Raw genomic sequence first — 19068 nt, 5'->3', positions numbered from 1 at the left:
CCGACAGCCGCGCCTGTTACGGTGTTTGCTGCTCGCTCTGCACAGCAGGCAGTGATACGAAGGGAGAGAAAATAGGGCCAAGCGATTGTGAGGTCTGACTTTTTCCTGGAGAACCATTTTGTGATGCAAATGTATTACTCTGTTGAACGCATATTGTTCTGAGAAGCAAAACGCTTTATTTTTTAAACCCCAGCCAACTAGCCGGACTACCTTCATCAACACCAAAACGAGGCTGGAACTCTGCTCACAGGACGCAGCAGGGGGTAAGAAGATGTTCAGAAATGATGCTGCTGATATGGGATGTTACACAGCTTCATGTCAGAAGAGGCGAACTGTCCCTTTAAGCTTCCCCTGGATGAGAAACACCTGGTCACCCAGGTAACAGGCGCCACCTGCTGGAGAGAATGAGAAGCAGCAGCCAAACACACAGCAGGAGAAACTCCAGACCCCAACAGCTGTCAGCTTTCAGAACTGAAACTTTATCTGCTGGATGGATGAAGGAGACAGAACCAGAACAAGAACTGATTCTGCTAAGTGAAACATTCAGAACTGAAGCCTCTCTGGGTTCTGATGAAGCACTTTGGGCCCCCGGTGGGTTTTATGGATGAAGGAGAACAATAACTCCATCACACGCAGCTCTGGGTTAGGTCGCCCTGCCCTTTCAGCGAGAAACATGAGCTCACCACAGGGAACCGAGCGGCCAATCACAGAAGAGAACAGCGCGTCTCCATGGTAACCACGGATAGTTTGGGGATGGGCCGCGTCGGTGTGAAGCTTCCAGCTGGGAGGAAACACCGAGAAACACACGGTGAGTTTGGGCCGCCGTTTGTTTGTTGTTTGTTTATTTGTTGGTTGGTTTGTTTGTTTGTTTGTTTGTTTGTTTGTTTGTTTGTGATCCCGCGAGGGAAACCAGAACATCCACACTGAGTTTTCAGCAGAGACCGAACTGCGGTCAAGTGAGCAGACGTTGGTCTTTCCCTGATTTAAAGTGCGCCCGTATTACAGAACTTATGGCAAAAACAGGAAGTCCATGACACGGAGCGTGCACATATTTTACTCTACTGTTTTTATCCATAATTTCTGACAAAGGTTCATACACTTGAACTCAGGAACATTTCGACTGTTCACTCACTCAGTATTAAACATATTCACTGGATCATTTTGGAGAAATTCAGCCTCAAAGTTCATTATTTTGAAGTGAAAAATTATTTTGCAGGTTTGCAGGAACTGATTCCATATCAAACACTGTCACTGCAGTTTAATTATTCTGATAATCTATCAAGTCTAAAATAATTTTGTTTTATTTCTGAAGAATGCGAAATTCAAAGTCATGACAGAAACTTTGACTGATTGACTCGCTTAGTGACTTTCATATTAGTAGTATACCCTTTCTTTATGTGTTAATTTAATATTTATGTATTTATTAATATATATATAATTATAATACCGTGGATCTGCTTGATACTGAGTGAGTGAACAGTCAGGATGGTCCTGAGTTCAAGTGTATGAACCTTTGTCAGAAATTATGGATCAAAAGGATTTTACAGTTGAGTAAAATATTTGTACCATGGACTTCCTGCATTTGCCATAAATTCTGTAATACGGGCGCACTTTAAATCAGGGAAAGATGAACGTCAGCTCACTTGACCGCAGTGGAGACCAAGCAGAGAGCTGAAGATAAGCAGAGAGCTGAAGATAAGCAGAGAGCTGAAGATAAGCAGAGAGCTGAAGATAAGCAGAGAGCTGAAGATAAGCAGAGAGCTGAAGATAAGCAGAGAGCTGAAGATAAGCAGAGAGCTGAAGATCAGCAGAGAGCTGAAGATCAGCAGAGAGCTGAAGATAAGCAGAGAGCTGAAGATCAGCAGAGAGCTGAAGATAAGCAGAGAGCTGAAGATAAGCAGAGAGCTGAAGATAAGCAGAGAGCTGAAGATAAGCAGAGAGCTGAAGATAAGAAGTTCCTCAGACTCAGACTCGCTGTTCTCTGCAGGCTCTGACCAGCTGAGGTGGATCTGAATGTTGGAGGCGGTGCTTCCCTCCCTGACCAGCAGGTGGGGCTGTTTGACTTTGGCTGTAGTTCTGCTCGCATCAGAGTCAGAGAACAGCAGCCAGGCTGAGAGTGAAAGCTGTTTCAGGCTTTTGTTACTGAGGATCTGCTCAGCTCACAGGTTCCAGATGCCTGAGAAACAGAAACAGAACATTAAGGTGGACATGTAGAGTTTAAAGAAAAATCCTTTAAAAGTGTGCAAAGTGCAGAAGTACAAGCCGAGCCTAAAATGTTCCGGTGAAAGAAAGATGGAATCAGATCTGTGAGCAGTTCGGATTACTTAATCTGAATTCCAATTGGCTTGAATTGGACTTTATTATCTAAGTGCCTTGAGATGGCATTTGTTGTATTTGGCGCTATATAAATAAAAATGAATTGAATTGAATTCTGAGCAGACGCCTCACAGACTGACGCTGCCTGTTGGAGCTGACTATCAGCCGCCATCTTGGATGGGTCTCCAACGCCCCCCCACTGCATTTATTTCCACTGAGGACGGTGTTTATCCCCAACTACAATGATCAGAACTCCCTGAAAAAAAAAAAAAAAAATATATATATATATATATATATATATATATATATATCTTTTTAACAATCTGTTTATTGAGTTTTAGCAATTTTTAGTTTTAGCAGTTTTAGCGCGGCCGCCATCTTGGATGGGTCTCACTGAGGACGGTGTTTATCCCCAACTACAATGATCTCCCTGAATATTTTTTTAAATTTTTTTTAACAATCTGTTTATTGAGTTTTACATAATAAACAACAGAGTTCCATACAATAATGATTACAGTGTATATATATATATAGATTTGCAGATATAGATTCAATGTATCACAAACCGATATGGTGGAATTCCCCAGGTGTCCTCAGGTGTCCTCATGTGTCCCCAGGTGTCCCCAAGTGTCCTCAGGTGTCCTCAGTTGTGTCCCCAGGTGTCCTCATGTGTCCCCAGGTGTCCCCAAGTGTCCTCATGTGTCCTCAGGTGTCCCCAGGTGTCCCCAGGTTTCCCCAGGTGTCCTCAGGTGTCCCTAGGTGTCTTCAGGTGTCCACAGGTGTCCTCAGTTGTGTCCCCAGGTGTCCTCAGGTGTCCCCAGGTGTCCTCAGGTTTCCCCAGGTGTCCTCAGGTGTCCCCAGGTGTCTTCAGGTGTCCCCAGGTGTCCTCAGTTGTGTCCCCAGGTGTCTTCAGGTGTCCCCAGGTGTCCTCAGTTGTGTCCCCAGGTGTCCTCAGTTGTGTCCCCAGGTGTCCCCAGGTGTCCTCAGTTGTGTCCCCAGTTGTCCTCAGGTGTCCCCAGGTGTCTTCAGGTGTCCCCAGGTGTCATCAGTTGTGTCCCCAGGTGTCCTCAGGTGTCCTCAGGTGTCCTCAGGTGTCCCCAGGTGTCCTCAGTTGTGTCCCCAGGTGTCCCCAGGTGTCCTCAGGTGTCCCCAGGTGTCCTCATGTGTCCCCAAGTGTCCTCATGTGTCCTCAGGTGTCCCCAGGTGTCCTCAGTTGTGTCCCAAGTTGTCCCCAGGTGTCCTCAGGTGTCCCCAGGTGTCCCCAGGTGTCCCCAGGTGTCTTCAGGTGTCCCCAGGTGTCCTCAGGTCTCCCCAGGTGTCTTCAGATGTCCCCAGGTGTCCTCAGTTGTGTCCCCAGTTGTCCTCAGGTGTCCTCAGGTGTCCTCAGGTGCCCCCAGGTGTCCCCAGGTGTCCTCAGGTGTCCTCAGGTGTCCCCAGGTGTCCTCAGTTGTGTCCCCAGGTGTCCTCAGGTGTCCCCAGGTGTCCCCAGGTGTCCTCAGTTGTGTCCCCAGGTGTCCTCAGGTGTCCTCAGGTGTCCTCAGGTGTCCCCAGGTGTCCTCAGTTGTGTCCCCAGGTGTCTTCAGGTGTCCCCAGGTGTCCTCAGTTGTGTCCCCAGGTGTCCTCAGTTGTGTCCCCAGGTGTCCCCAGGTGTCCTCAGTTGTGTCCCCAGTTGTCCTCAGGTGTCCCCAGGTGTCTTCAGGTGTCCCCAGGTGTCATCAGTTGTGTCCCCAGGTGTCCTCAGGTGTCCTCAGGTGTCCTCAGGTGTCCCCAGGTGTCCTCAGTTGTGTCCCCAGGTGTCCCCAGGTGTCCTCAGGTGTCCCCAGGTGTCCTCATGTGTCCCCAAGTGTCCTCATGTGTCCTCAGGTGTCCCCAGGTGTCCTCAGTTGTGTCCCAAGTTGTCCCCAGGTGTCCTCAGGTGTCCTCAGGTGTCCCCAGGTGTCCTCAGTTGTGTCCCCAGGTGTCCCCAGGTGTCCCCAGGTGTCCCCAGGTGTCTTCAGGTGTCCCCAGGTGTCCTCAGGTCTCCCCAGGTGTCTTCAGATGTCCCCAGGTGTCCTCAGTTGTGTCCCCAGTTGTCCTCAGGTGTCCTCAGGTGTCCTCAGGTGCCCCCAGGTGTCCCCAGGTGTCCTCAGGTGTCCTCAGGTGTCCCCAGGTGTCCTCAGTTGTGTCCCCAGGTGTCCTCAGGTGTCCCCAGGTGTCCCCAGGTGTCCTCAGTTGTGTCCCCAGGTGTCCTCAGGTGTCCTCAGGTGTCCTCAGGTGTCCCCAGGTGTCCTCAGTTGTGTCCCCAGGTGTCCCCGGGTATCCTCAGTTGTGTCCCCAGGTGTCCCCAGGTGTCTTCAGGTGTCCCCAGGTGTCCTCAGTTGTGTCCCCAGTTGTCCTCAGATGTCCTCAGGTGCCCCCAGGTGTCCCCAGGTGTCCTCAGTTGTGTCCCCAGGTGTCCTCAGGTGTGTCCCCAGGTGTCCTCAGTTGTGTCCCCAGGTGTGTCCCCAGGTGTCCTCAATTGTGTCCCCAGGTGTCCCCAGGTGTCCCCAGGTGTCCTCAGGTGTCCCCAGGTGTCCCCAGGTGTCCTCAGTTGTGTCCCCAGGTGTCCTCAGGTGTCCCTAGGTGTCCCCAGGTGTCCCCAGGTGTCCTCAGTTGTGTCCCAAAGTGTCCCCAGGTGTCCCCAGGTGTCCTCAGGTGTCCTCACTAACTAACCCGTTTCACACTTGTGATGTCAGATGGCGGGGACGTCGAGACACGACCGGGAGATGGCCATGAGGGCCAGTCAGCAGCTGTCGAGCTGTTCGGACCCAGTGGAGAGGCTCCGGCTGCAGTGTCTGACCCGCGGCTCGTCTGGGATCAAAGGCTTGGGCAGGTAGGCTCCGCCCACAGGTGGAGGACCTCCACCTCTGCTCAGACACAGATGTTTTCAGACTCTCTGCTGACTGAACACGTCAACCTTTAAAATCCCTGAGATTCAGTTTCACTTCGACTCAAACACGAGAAAAAGGTGCACTAGTCAGGGACTATTTCCAGCAGCGGATTGATCCAGGTCGGGCGTTTTACTGAAAGAGTTTCCAGTGTTTTAGACAGCTGATAGTGAAGACAGGGCCTCCAGAGCTGTTCATGTTAATTGAAAGAAGAAAAGAAGAAGTTTGAGATATTTAAGTGGAGGCTTTGGCCCATGTGAGCCTTTTGAAACGAGGCGGCCATTTTAGGTGAGTTAGCCTGTGTGGGTTTGTTTTTGCTGGCATTTTTAGTGACCGTAGGACTGTTTAGGTGAGTTTGTCGGCTGAATCTGCTCGTGTGTCTTATCCTGCCTCCACCTCTGGCACCCTCTATACTTTCATTACCCCTACCCGAACCAGGGTTTGAATCCCCACCCCGCTGTGAGTGGTGTGCAGTTGGTGAGAGGCTGGGGTAGATTATGGTTGTTGTGGTGTGAGGGGCAGTGATGGCTGGCATTAGGGGGGTGACTCTGGGACGCCAGTGATCACTCTCTAGCCTCCTGGAGGTGTCGTGGGACCAACTAGATGAAACACTGATGAAAGGAGGTTCCCACCTGATGACCCCAATGACATGTTGGTCAGCACTGCTCACTGGTCTTTATTATAGGGAGTTATTCAGACAGTCTGGTCCATTTATTATTATTTTTTTCCTTTAGCACAAGTTTCTTGTGTTTACCTTGAATAACAGAAACAAAGTGGATGAATAAAAGCACAACCTGAGTGCTTCAGGGTCAGAGGCCAGCGCTACAACGCTGGCAGATCTGTGCTGTCGGTGGTTTTCCTGTCGCAGCTCTGCTGAGTCGACGCTGCGGCAGGATGTTGTTGTGTTGTTGCTCCTCTTGTGGTTTACTGATGTTCAGCCCTGGTGTGTATCTGCAGAATCTGCAGGTTCTGTAGTACTCTCAGTCAGCTGCTTCTGCCCCCCCCCCACCCCACAGTTTAATGGTTGGAAACATCCAACAGAAAGAATGTAGTCACACATGCTGCCGTCAAAGGTGCCTTATTTCTGTGTTCGTCCTGTACTGAAGCCGTTTGTGAGGCAGTTAAACTGAGCTCAGCTGACCTATAGTCATCAGAATATAACGTGAAGTTCACATTATATTCTATTATAATATATATTATAGCACATTATATTCATCACCAATTTTATTGGCAGACGACACAAATCTTTTTTTTTTCCATAAGCACTTTAAAACCCTCATTTCTGAAGCTAACTCTGCTCTCCTAGCTTATTCAAAATGGTTTCAATTACATAAATTGTCGCTAAACATACAGAAATGTGATTATATCATTTTTCCTAGGAAGAAGAAATTTGATCATGCTAAAGTCTATATTGCAGGAAATTAAATCCAGAGAGTTTATTCCACTCGCTTCTTGGGAGTAATAGTCGATGAAAAATGCTCATGGAAAGAACATATTGATTATGTGTCAAAAAAAATTCTATATCTGTGGTAATTAGCAAATTTCATAAATACCTTAATAGGTCTGGTTTACATTATATTATAGTCTTGTATATCCATATCTGTCTTATTGCAACATTGCCTGGGCATGTACTTTTCCTACATACTTATATAAACTTCTCTTAATACTTTTTCTTCTCTTGTTTGTTTATAGTTGCCATTGCAATTTAGTCTTTTGATTTATTGTAATTTATTTCTTGATTCATTGCTTGATTATTGATTTTTGTGATGTTGTTTTTATTCTTTATTGTTTTTGTTTTTTTCTCTCTCATTAATCCATTTGTTGTTTTATCCTGATAAGATACATTTAATTTACTGTAGTTTATTTATCTTAATGATGAGGTTCTGGATAAGGTTTCTAACCTCTCTTATCATTTATTATCTATTGTATGTATATTTATTTATTTATTTTATTCTATTTCTTTCTTTTATGTGATATACTCTTGTTTGTAATGTTTTATTAAAGTGCAAACAAACAAACTTTGGCTTGTCAGAACCTTCCGAATGATGGACGACAACAACAACCGCTCCCTGGACTTCCAGGAGTTCCTGAAGGGCCTGAACGACTACGGGCTGCTGATCGAGCGGGACGAGGCCACCGCTCTGTTCCAGCGCTTCGACCGCGACGGGAAGGGGACCATCGACTTCGACGAGTTCCTCATCACTCTGAGGGTAAAGCGCTGTTTGTTAAGCTCCGCCCCTCCGTGTTTACGGGGTTATGACTGATGTAGTCGTTCTGACGGTTCTCACGGTTTTACCTCCAGCCGCCGATGTCTAAGGCCCGGCAGGATGTGGTGATGCAGGCGTTTCGGAAGCTAGACAAAACGGGAGACGGCGTGATCACCGTGGAGGACCTGCGGGGGGTTTACAACGCCAAGTACCACCCCAAGTATCAGAACGGGGAGTGGACTCAGGAGCAGGTGTTCAGGACGTTCCTGGACAACTTCGACTCTCCGTACGACAAAGATGGAAAGGTACTGCAGTTAGGGTTAGAGGGTTAGGGTCAGGGTCAGGGTTAGTTCGCCTCTTCTGACATGAAGCTGTGTAACATCCCATATCAGCAACATCATTTCTGAACATCTTCTTACCCCCTGCTGCGTCCTGTGAGCAGAGTTCCAGCCTCGTTTTGGTGTTGATGAAGGTAGTCCGACTAGTTGGCTGGGGTTTAAAAAATAAAGCGTTTTGCTTCTCAAAACAATATGCGTTCAACAGAGTAATACATTTGCATCACAAAATGGTTCTCCAGGAAAAAGTCAGACCTTTCCTTTCCTTTCCTTTCCTTTCCTTTCCTTTCCTTTCCTTTCCTTTCCTTTCCTTTCCTTTCCTTTCCTTTCCTTTCCTTTACCTGCTGTGCAGAGCGAGCAGTCCCCTGCTTCCGAGCAGCAAACACTGTAACAGGCGCGGCTGTCGGCAGGCGGCAGCAGGCAGTGATACGAAGGGAGAGAAAATAGGGCCAAGCGATTGTGAGGTCTGACTTTTTCCTGGAGAACCATTTTGTGATGCAAATATATTACTCTGTTGAACGCACTTTGTTCTGAGAAGCAAAACGCTTTATTTTATAAACCCCAGCCAACTAGCCGGACTACCTTCATCAACACCAAAACGAGGCTGGAACTCTGCTCACAGGACGCAGCAGGGGGTAAGAAGATGTTCAGAAATGATGCTGCTGATATGGGATGTTACACAGCTTCATGTCAGAAGAGGCGAACTGTCCCTTTAACTGACTGATTTCTGCTCAGATGTGACACCATGAAGGTCTGTGGGGAGCAGCAGGGCCGATAAAGGACCAGTCTATGTAAAGATGCGCGTTCATGGTCCTGATTAAGCAGCTCTGAGGCCGAGCCGGCTTCATCTTTAACCTCTCAGATCTGACTCATACTTACCACTACTTTATCATTTAATCTCTCGTCTGATGCTCGTCATGCCGTGGTTAAACATCCGTGTCTCTCCTGATCCACAGGTGACCAAAGAGGAGTTCATCAACTATTACTGCGGAGTCAGCGCCTCGGTGGACAGCGACGTCTACTTTATTCTGATGATGAGAAACGCCTGGAAGCTGTGAGCCGGCAGCTTCCATTCATCACATGTAACCAGCTGAACTTATTATGATGAACACAACCATCTGACCCATTTTATCTTTTATTGTGATTAAATACAGAAAGGTGCATGAACAGATTACATGTTGAAGCTGCAGAGATGTACAATCAGCCCTGAGAGGGAAAATAAAGCATTCTGGATGTGTGAAGCAGCAGCTTTGTGTTTGTCTCCATGACTCCCCGACCACAAACAGACGGTCGGGTCGCCGGGGCAACGCCTCCAGGGTTGCTCTGCAGGTTGCTCAGCAGCAGCTGGAAGAGTTTCAGTTGTGATCAGGTCAGATATGAGCAGCTTTCAAAGGACTTCACCAGAGTTTCTGTTTGTTTTAGTTCCCCCAAGAGTCAGGAAATGTTGGCCTGGAGCCTGGAACCGGGCCTGGAGCCTGGAGCCGGGAGCCTGGAGCCTGGAGCCTGGAGCCTGGAGCCTGGAGCCTGGAGGTTTCGGTGGTTTTTGTGCTCACTAAGGTCCTTCAGTCCTCCTTAAAAGGACACTTAAAGTAATTAAAATGACCATGGAGGTAATTCTCTGGGTCACTGAAGGTTCTCCCAGGCTTTTGGGGGATTACTCAAATTGTTACTCTGTGGATCTTTTGGGTATTTCTGAAGGTTTTATTAGAAATAAGAGTAGTTTCGTCAGCTGTCTCAGGGACAGTGGAATAAAGTCCTGATCGGTGGAATAAAGTTCTGATCGGTGGAATAAAGTTCTGATCGGTGGAATAAAGTCCTGATCGGTGGAATAAAGTCCTGATCGGTGGAATAAAGTCCTGATCGGTGGGATAAAGTCCTGATCGGTGGAATAAAGTTCTGATCGGTGGAATAAAGTCCTGATCGGTGGGATAAAGTCCTGATCGGTGGAATAAAGTCCTGATCGGTGGGATAAAGTCCTGATCGGTGGGATAAAGTCCTGATCGGTGGAATAAAGTTCTGATCGGTGGAATAAAGTCCTGATCGGTGGAATAAAGTTCTGATCGGTAGAATAAAGTCCTGATCGGTGGAATAAAGTCCTGATCGGTGGAATAAAGTCCTGATCGGTGGAATAAAGTTCTGATCGGTAGTTAGTGTGAAGATGAGCTGTGAGCAGAATCCCACACTTGGTTCTCAGGTTGGATGGTTTCAGGACACGTGGACGAGGTGTCCTGAGCTGGCCTCCTGGCCTCATGGTGGCGCTGTCTGTAGGATGCGTCCTTCAGCCTCCTGCAGTGGAAGTCTCTAAGTTTGACGGACTCCGGCTCCGTTCCACCTACTTGATCTGGTAGAAGCTGGACATGGTGACGTAGGCCTCCTCCCGGGTTCCCCCGCTGCCGCTGCTCGGGACGCCGTCCTCGCCGGGGGAGGAGCTCCTGCTCAGCAGGGCGGAGAGCTCCAGCTCCTCGGTGCTGGCGCTGGTGGTGCTGACGCTGGTGGAGCTGACGCTGGTGGAGCTCCTGCAGGCGGAGCTCTGGGTGGAGCTGGAAGGAGAACCGGGTGCGGCAGCAGGACCGATGGAAGGCTCGGCCTCTGCACAGGCTGCTCTCTCCAGGGGGCAGACTCTGAGAGAGCTGAACACCTCAGGACTCAAGCTCAGCAAGAGACCCTGCAAACATCAAGGGGGGCATCTTTATTTCTACAGCTGCAAACATCAAGGGGGGCATCTTTATTCATAACACATTTCATACCACAGGCAACATAGTACATACGTAATACGTAATACGTAATATGTAGTATGTAGTATGTAGTATGCAGTATGCAGTATGTAGTATGGTAGTATGGAAGAATGGAAGTATGTAGTATGTAGTATGGAAGTATGTAGTATGTAGTATGTAGTATGTAGTATGCAGTATGTAGTATGTAGTATGTAGTATGCAGTATGTAGTATGTAGTATGCAGTATGTAGTATGCAGTATGTAGTATGTAGTATGTAGTATGTAGTATGCAGTATGTAGTATGTAGTATGGAAGTATGTAGTATGTAGTATGCAGTATGTAGTATGTAGTATCCAGTATGCAGTATGTAGTATGTAGTATGTAGTATGGAAGTATGTAGTATGTAGTATGTAGTATGTAGTATGCAGTATGTAGTATGTAGTATGTAGTATGCAGTATGTAGTATGTAGTATGTAGTATGCAGTATGTAGTATGTAGTATGGAAGTATGTAGTATGGAAGTATGAAGTATGTAGCATGTAGTATGCAGTATGTAGTATGTGATATGGAAGTATGTAGCATTTAGCATGTAGCATGTAGTATGCAGTATGTAGTATGTAGTATGGAAGTATGTAATATGTAGTATGTAGTATGGAAGTATGCAATATGTAGTATGCAATATGTAGTATGTAATATGCGGTTTCGAGGTGTTTACTGACAGCAAACATCTTCTCTTTGTTGCTAAACACAATGACCTCAGTTTTTTCTTGATTTAACTGAAGGAAATTTTGGTTCATCCACTTTTTGACTTGCTCTAAGCAGTCGCACAATGATTCTATAGGACTGCAGTCATCTGGAGACAGTGCTAGATATATCTGTGTGTCGTCTGCATAGCTGTGGTAGTTCACTTTAGAGTTCTTCAGACTTTGACCCAGAGGCAGCATGTATAGGGTGAACAGAAGGGGTCCAAGAACTGACCCCTGAGGGACTCCACATGTCATAGCCACTCGATCAGATTGAACATCAGATGGTGTATCACAGATGCTGCCGGCTGTCCTCCTGTTGCCATATATCACCGTTACAGATGTGAAACTGGCTGCCATGAAGGTGTGGGACCGGCATAAATCACCATTACAGATGTGAAACTGGCGGCCATGAAGGTGTGGGACTGGCATAAATCACCGTTACAGATGTGAAACTGGCTGCCACGAAGGTGTGGGACCGGCATAAATCACTGTTACAGATGTGAAACTGGCTGCCATGAAGGTGTGGGACCGGCATAAATCACCGTTACAGAAGTGAAACTGGCGGCCATGAAGGTGTGGGGCCGGCATAAATCACCGTTACAGATGTGAAACAGATGTGGGACCGGCCCAGCAGGCGGTGAATGGCTCACCTTATTCGGCTTGCAGATCTGCACCACAGTCTGTTTGGGATGCGGGACGCTCGGCCACATGTGGGTGAACATTCTGCGAAGGAAGACGTGAGGAATTACCGAAGGAAACACGTCTGAATTCACAAACATTTTGGCAGAAAGCAGACATGTACTTGTTCTTCCAGATGATGAAGGCGCTGGAGGTCACCAGCAGCACCGAGACGAGGCTCACTGAGACCGCGCACACCGCCACGTGCCATGGATCCATCCGGGGGGACTCTGGGGGGGCTGAAACCACGGAAACAGATCTGTATCACCTGGAGCACCTGGAGGGGCACCTGGAGGGGCACCTGGAGGAGCACCTGGAGGAGCACCTGGAGGGGCCTAACCCTAACCTGGAGGGGCACCTAGAGGAGCACATGGAGGAGCACCTGGAGGAGCACCTGGAGGAGCACCTGGAGGAGCACCTGGAGGAGCACCAGAGGAGCACCTGGAGGAGCACCTGGAGGGGACTAACCCTAACCTGGAGGGGCACCTAGAGGAGCACCTGGAGGAGCACCAGGAGGAGCACCTGGAGGGGCCTAACCCTAACCTGGAGGGGCACCTAGAGGAGCACCTGGAGGAGCACCTGGAGGAGCACCTGGAAGGGCACCTGGAGGGGCACCTGGGGGGGCCTAACCCTAACCTGGAGGGGCCTAACCCTAACCTGGAGGGGCCTAACCCTAACCTGGAGAGGCCTAACCCTACCCTGGAGGCCCTAACCCTAACCTGGAGGACGGGTTCTCACCAGCGGGCCGGAGGAAGCTGAAGGTCGGACTCCACTCGCTCCAGCTGCCCTGGAAGCCGTCCTGGGGGATGGATCGGACCCTCACGCCGTACTGGGAGTGCCGGTGCAGGTGCTGCAGGTCCATCTGCAGGAAGTTCTTCGAGGTGATGTTCTGAGTCTGCGGGAAACAAACCGAGTCGGTGACAGGCGTCTGAAAAGCTGCAGTGTTCAAGTTCCAGCGTCACACTGAAGATCTGATCACAGTACTATGTCCACTCCGGCGGTCCAGATGTGCAGCTGGAACATCTGGTTGTCCAGCTTCAGGTAGTCTTTGTTGTAGGGGATCCGGATGTAAATGGCAGCCGTGTTTGCCTCTGTGTCGAAGGTGACGTTCCACACCTGAGGACTCCTGGGTCTGACTGCGGGGAACCACAGACGAAAAGATCAGGGAGGCAGCACTTTAAAATGATTTTTTTTATTGTTTATTTAGTCATTTATTATTATTATTACTTAGTAGTACTATTTTTTTTGTTTGTTTATTAAGTCATTTATTATTGTTACTTAGTAGTAGTATTTTTTTTAAATGTATTATTTGTTTATTTAGTCATTTATTATTATTATTACTAAGTAGTACTATTTTTTTAAATGTATTATTTGTTTATTTAGTCATTTATTATTATTATTACTTAGTAGTACTATTTTTTTTTGTTTATTTAGTCATTTATTATTTGTTTGTTTAGTCATTTATTATTATTATTATTACTTAGTAGTCCTATTTTTTTGTTTATTTAGTCATTTATTATTGTTATTACTTAGTAGTACTTTTTTGTTGTTGTTTGCTTATTTAGTCATTTATTATTATTATTATCAGTTAGTAGTACTATTTTTTTTGTTTGTTTATTTAGTCATTTATTATTATTATTATTATTATTATTATTACTTACGGTCACTTCTGGCTCTAAAAATCCGATGGGGTTAAGATAACTGCCAGTTTGAGCTTTTACTAAGTCATTTATAACTAATAACTAATTTAAAATAATTTATTTTAACAGTGACTGCTGAGTTCTTCTCAAATTGATTGATTGATTTTTTTATTTATTTGTTTATTTAGTCATTTATTATTATTATTATTAGTTAGTAGTAGTATTTTTACTAGAATTGGTATTATTGTTGTTGTTAATACAATCATTTTAAATATTTAAAAAAATGTTGAGCTACTTGACTAATTTGAATTTCCCCCATTGGGGGATGAATAAAGTATTTTTCTATTTCTATTCTTTTACCGAGTTCCTGCTGAACTTGGAGGGAAATCGGAACCTTTTCTGTGACCTCAGCAGGAACTGAAACAGGTGCACCATCTGTGCTGTGTGGCTATTAACTAGTATCCGTTTCCTCCATCAGTGAGTGGGTGCTGCCATGTTTACCTATCGTCTTCAGGTCAACTGGCGCGCTGATCTGGCCTCCCGTCTTTAAGTAGACCGTCAGATTCAGGTTCTGCACAGGGTTCAGTTCTTGGGAAGTGATTCTGTTTCCGGGGGCCTGCAGACACTTGGGTTCCCGGCTCATTTTGACCGAATTGAAGTAGCTGAGCAGAGAAACATCTGAGTCAGGAACCGGATCTCCTCTGAGCTGCAGGACAGTGAAACACCAAAATATTTACCACAGAGTCATGCGTTCGATGCGGTCGCCTTCGCCGTCTTCATCGTCCTCGTTGTGGCCGCCGCCGCCGAGTAGCTCGCAGGCCAGACTGCACCCTTGGACGGAGATGTGAGAGATGCAGCTGACTCTGGGTTCTGAAGGGAAACATGGAAAACATGCATGTAAAGCTTCATCTCCAAAGGAATTAAAATCAGACATGGGATATGAGCCCATCAGATATATGACACCAGGACGCTGTAAGTGTTCCAGAGGCAGTAAGGAAGCCCAGAGAGTTCCTCCTCTGCCAGGTTCTGTTGGATCAGCCTCCATGCAGGGCCACAAATAACCAGACTGTTCTGAAAGGTTCCTGTTTATTAAAGATTAAGAACAGCAGCAGTCTCTAAAGGAGCAGGGGTTAGCAGGGGTTAACCCTAACCCTAGGGTTATGGTTAGTTAAACTAACCCTAGCTAGTTAGGGTTAACCCCTAACCTTAATGGGTTACCCCTAACCTTAACCCTAGGGTTATGGTTAGTTAAACTAACCCTAGCTAGTTAGGGTTAACCCCTAACCTTAATGGGTTACCCCTAACCTTAACCCTAGGGTTATGGTTAGTTAAACTAACCCTAGTTAGTTAGGGTTAACCCCTAACCCTATGATTAACCCCTAACCCTAGGGTTACGGTTACGGTAACCCAAGGTTAAGGTTAGGGATTAACCCTAGGGTTACGTAACCCCAGGGCAGGGCGTGATTCACCTTCCTCAGAGAACTGAGCAGCAGCCCACGAGCAGCCGTGATGGTGGATGAAGGAGAGGCTGTAATACATCGGACCCGCTGTCTGAGGTCCTGGGAGTCCAGCGACATGTTTAAGAACCAGTCCGACCATAGGCCTCATGATACGATCCGTTTTTACGCCGAGCAGGTGTCAGAGGACGCACGGCGGTCATAAAGCGTCCGCCGCATCCATCTGTGGCAGCAGATGTATGTATCTGAGGGGCTGGCGCTCCGTGGCCCATCAGTGTGGTTCCATCAGAGTGGTTCCATCAGTGTGGTTCCATCAGAGTGGTCCCATCAGTGTGGTTCCATCAGAGTGGCTCCATCAGAGTGGTCCCATCAGTGTGGTTCCATCAGTGTGGTTCCATCAGTGTGGTTCCATCAGAGTGGTTCCATCAGAGTGGTCCCATGAGTGTGGTTCCATCAGTGTGGTTCCATCAGAGTGGTCCCATCAGTGTGGTTCCATCAGTGTGGTTCCATCAGAGTGGTTCCATCAGAGTGGTCCCATCAGTGTGGTTCCATCAGTGTGGTTCCATCAGTGTGGTTCCATCAGAGTGGTTCCATCAGTGTGGTTCCATCAGAGTGGTTCCATCAGAGTGGTCCCATCAGTGTGGTTCCATCAGTGTGGTTCCATCAGTGTGGTTCCATCAGAGTGGTTCCATCAGAGTGGTTCCATCAGAGTGGTCCCATGAGTGTGGTTCCATCAGTGTGGTTCCATCAGAGTGGTCCCATCAGTGTGGTTCCATCAGTGTGGTTCCATCAGAGTGGTTCCATCAGAGTGGTCCCATGAGTGTGGTTCCATCAGTGTGGTTCCATCAGAGTGGTCCCATCAGTGTGGTTCCATCAGTGTGGTTCCATCAGAGTGGTTCCATCAGAGTGGTCCCATCAGTGTGGTTCCATCAGTGTGGTTCCATCAGTGTGGTTCCATCAGTGTGGTTCCATCAGTGTGGCCCGTCAGTGTGGTTCCATCAGAGTGGTCCCATCAGTGTGGTTCCATCAGTGTGGTTCCATCAGAGTGGTCCCATCAGTGTGGTTCCATCAGAGTGGTCCCATCAGTGTGGTTCCATCAGTGTGGTTCCATCAGTGTGGTTCCATCAGTGTGGTTCCATCAGAGTGGTCCCATCAGTGTGGTCCCATCAGTGTGGTTCCATCAGTGTGGTTCCATCAGAGTGGTCCCATCAGTGTGGTTCCATCAGAGTGGTCCCATCAGTGTGGTTCCATCAGAGTGGTTCCATCAGAGTGGTCCCATCAGTGTGGTTCCATCAGAGTGGTTCCTGGACCTCAGATCTCGGTGTCAGACTGTGATTACTACATGTTAACGACATCATTTCTGCTGCATATGAAGCATTAAATAACCATCACAATCTGTCTGTAATGAGATCCATAATCAGTACCAGAGACCGGCACCAGTTTCAGAACATTTAAATCCAACAAACTGACCCACAGACGCTTCAGTCCGGTCAGAGCAGCAGCTCAGTGCAGCCGGATGTTTTCACCTCTCAGCTCTGTTCAGCCTGCTCTGGCCGTGTTAATGTGCAGTAAAGTGAGCTGTGAGTTAGCTTCTCTGTAGGCTTCCGCACCTCTGGCACTAAAATAAGGTTCCAATAAAAGGCTGAAAAGGTAAGAGAATCAAACAAAGAACTGGAGGGGATGAGAAGCTTCTGACGACCACTTCAACCTTATCAGAGACTCTTAGAGGATCCACAGCCATGCATGGAGAAAGCTGAGTGTCTTTTTCCTTTTGTTGATCTAATGAGTTCAGATTGTTTGACGTGTCTGTAATGAGCAGCTTCCTGAAACCCTCAGTGTCCAACTGTTTCTGCCTCTGGTTAGGGATAGGGACAGGGTTAGGGTTAGGGTTAGGGTTAGGGATAGGGTTAGGGTTAGGGATAGGGATATTGGTAGGGATAGGGACAGGGTTAGGGTTAGGGTTAGGGATAGGGATAGGGATAGGGATAGGGACAGGGACAGGGACAGGGTTAGGGATAGGGTTAGGGATAGGGATAGGGTTAGGGTTAGGGTTAGGGTCAGGGATAGGGATAGGGACAGGGACAGGGACAGGGTTAGGGTTAGGGTTAGGGTTAGGGTTAGGGATAGGGACAGGGACAGGGACAGGGTTAGGGATAGGGTTAGGGATAGGGATAGGGATAGGGATAGGGACAGGGACAGGGTTAGGGTTAGGGTTAGGGATAGGGATAGGGATACGGATAGGGTTAGGGATAGGGACAGGGACAGGGACAGGGTTAGGGTTAGGGTTAGGGTTAGGGATAGGGACAGGGACAGGGACAGGGTTAGGATTAGGGATAGGGACAGGGACAGGGTTAGGGTTAGGGTTAGGGATAGGGACAGGGACAGGGACAGGGTTAGGGTTAGGGTTGGGGTTAGGGATAGGGACAGGGACAGGGTTAGGGTTAGGGTTGGGGTTGGGGTTGGGGTTAGGGATAGGGACAGGGACAGGGATAGGGACAGGGACAGGGTTAGGGATAGGGTTAGGGATAGGGTTAGGGATAGGGATAGGGTTAGGGTTAGGGTTAGGGATAGGGTAGGGGTAGGGATAGGGATAGGGATAGGGATAGGGATAGGGACAGGGTTAGGGATAGGGATAGGGTTAGGGATAGGGTTAGGGTTACGCCTTATCACGGAGGCGCTCTGACCACAGCTGCATTTTTTATTTGAAGCTGAACCGTCTGTGTAAAACAGAACTTTCATTTCTTCTTTTGTCACGCAACTCACTGATGTTTCTGAGTTCTTGTAGCGTTCACACGTGCACAAGGGAATAAAAAGCTTGCTCTGTAGCAGATGCTCTTACCTGTGTCAGCATCTCCGCTCTGAGCCTCGGTCCCAGCCGCTAACAGCAGCAGTAGCAGCAGCAAAAGTAGCAGCAGCCCAGCCATCCTCCGGCCCAGCGGCATCCTCTCTAACAGTTTCAGACAGTTTCAGATAGTTTCAGACAGGCTCACCTGTCCTCTGCTCTGTCACAGCCCACTGACAGCTGTTCTTTACCAGAAGCTGAGAGCTGTTCTCTACCAGCAGGAGGAAGAAGGAGTGGCCAGAGCAGAGGAAGGAGGGGGCGTTGCTGGGATGCTCACAGGATGTTCTGTGAGCAGAAAACACCTCTGAGCAGCAGACTGATGGCTCGGTGAGCAGCACACAGTCAGATGTGTGACACTCTGAGGGTTAAAAACATCTCTGAACCCAGCCGGAGAGGAGGAGCCTGAAGCTGAAATCAGTGTTCACAGCTGCTGTCAGACCCTTACGCTAGGCGTCCATTGTTCCGTCAACGCAAGCCGTATCCAACGCATTCAGTTCATTTTCAATGAAATCCGGCCGATCGTTGTCGCCGTGCTCGCAAAGCATGCTGGGATTCCGGCACGGCGAGCGGGGGACCGGCGGCACGTCAAAAAAGTTGGGCTCGCTCGAAGTTTATGCAAATTTGCCACGGCAGACGGAGTGCGTTACCCAATGACAGTAGACCATGTATTTTTTTTTCCCTTTGTTTATTCACCCCTGAACGTTTCGGGTATTGCTCATGTCATTGCTATTGCGGGCAAAATGAACAGCAGTAGTGGCCAGTATGGCTGTGCTAAAACGATTGTAGGCGAATAAACACACCTAAAACATCAGGCAATTGTGTGAGCATCTCCACTTTTGCAGTAAAGTAATGACCATCAAGGAATAGAGGTTCAATCCAGTGCATCAAATTCTTTCATGGGCAGAGGTGGAGTAGTGGATTAAACGTTATCAATAATTGTGATAGGCATTCATTTCAACAAAAGAACCAAATCACACCCATGGCCATGTTTTCAAAAGATGTCTTGTTCATGTTTCATTTTTAAATCAGAGAAAAGGTGCAGGGACAGGTGATGCAGCGAGAAGGAGATCTCCTGTGTCGCAGCAGCAGCAGCAGCAGCTCTCCTCGCTCGCAGATCCACATCCATGGTGCAATATGAAATAATGTTCCATTGCTGACGATTTATACACATTAATTTCCCTCCAAAACTCAAATTTTTACAGGGAGAAACTTCGGTTGGTTAAAATCA

At 47.9% G+C, this 19068-nt stretch overlaps 2 protein-coding genes across 4 annotated transcripts; one reads left to right on the top strand and one right to left on the bottom strand.

Annotated features, from left to right (window-relative positions):
• The first annotated feature begins 748 nt into the window (after positions 1-748).
• On the top strand, positions 749-9011 carry capslb (calcyphosine-like b). The gene is made up of 5 exons (XM_075455888.1): positions 749-808; positions 5031-5167; positions 7255-7432; positions 7525-7734; positions 8721-9011. The coding sequence occupies exons 2-5, from the start codon at positions 5031-5033 to the stop codon at positions 8820-8822; spliced, it is 627 nt and encodes a 208-aa protein (XP_075312003.1). The 5' UTR covers positions 749-808; the 3' UTR covers positions 8823-9011.
• il7r (interleukin 7 receptor) lies at positions 8887-18039 on the bottom strand. Of its 3 annotated transcripts, none has more exons than XR_012768348.1 (9): positions 17838-18039; positions 14279-14411; positions 14043-14203; positions 12886-13037; positions 12640-12796; positions 12026-12140; positions 11874-11946; positions 9254-10429; positions 8887-9220 (listed from the first exon to the last, which is right to left on the bottom strand). XR_012768348.1 is itself a non-coding variant. In XM_075455887.1 (8 exons), exons 1-8 carry the CDS (start codon positions 17938-17940, stop codon positions 10097-10099), a joined length of 1227 nt encoding a protein of 408 aa, XP_075312002.1. In that variant the 5' UTR covers positions 17941-18039; the 3' UTR covers positions 8887-10096. The 3 variants fall into 3 exon arrangements, 1 of the variants encoding a protein (XP_075312002.1); XR_012768349.1 differs by having other exon boundaries at positions 9261-10429; XM_075455887.1 differs by having other exon boundaries at positions 8887-10429.
• Between the last annotated feature and the right edge of the window lie 1029 nt (positions 18040-19068).

This window comes from Odontesthes bonariensis, chromosome 22, assembly GCF_027942865.1.
Source record: "Odontesthes bonariensis isolate fOdoBon6 chromosome 22, fOdoBon6.hap1, whole genome shotgun sequence".
NCBI classification, from domain to species: domain Eukaryota; kingdom Metazoa; phylum Chordata; class Actinopteri; order Atheriniformes; family Atherinopsidae; genus Odontesthes; species Odontesthes bonariensis.
The sequence above is the reverse complement of the archived record's forward strand: the minus strand, read 5'-3'. Positions and strand labels throughout refer to the sequence as shown.

Bases quoted from the DNA above. Each gene is read 5' to 3' on its own strand.
- capslb (XM_075455888.1), top strand. From the start codon at position 5,031: ATGGCGGGGACGTCGAGACACGACCGGGAGATGGCCATGAGGGCCAGT. The intron at 5,168-7,254 runs GTAGGCTCCGCC...TTGGCTTGTCAG, and splicing joins GGGATCAAAGGCTTGGGCAG to AACCTTCCGAATGATGGACG. The intron at 7,735-8,720 runs GTACTGCAGTTA...CCTGATCCACAG, and splicing joins CGTACGACAAAGATGGAAAG to GTGACCAAAGAGGAGTTCAT.
- il7r (XM_075455887.1), bottom strand. From the start codon at position 17,940: ATGCCGCTGGGCCGGAGGATGGCTGGGCTGCTGCTACTTTTGCTGCTG. The intron at 12,797-12,885 runs GTACTGTGATCA...TGTTTCCCGCAG, and splicing joins GGACCGCCGGAGTGGACATA to ACTCAGAACATCACCTCGAA. The intron at 12,141-12,639 runs GTGAGAACCCGT...CCGTGGTTTCAG, and splicing joins CAGCTTCCTCCGGCCCGCTG to CCCCCCCAGAGTCCCCCCGG.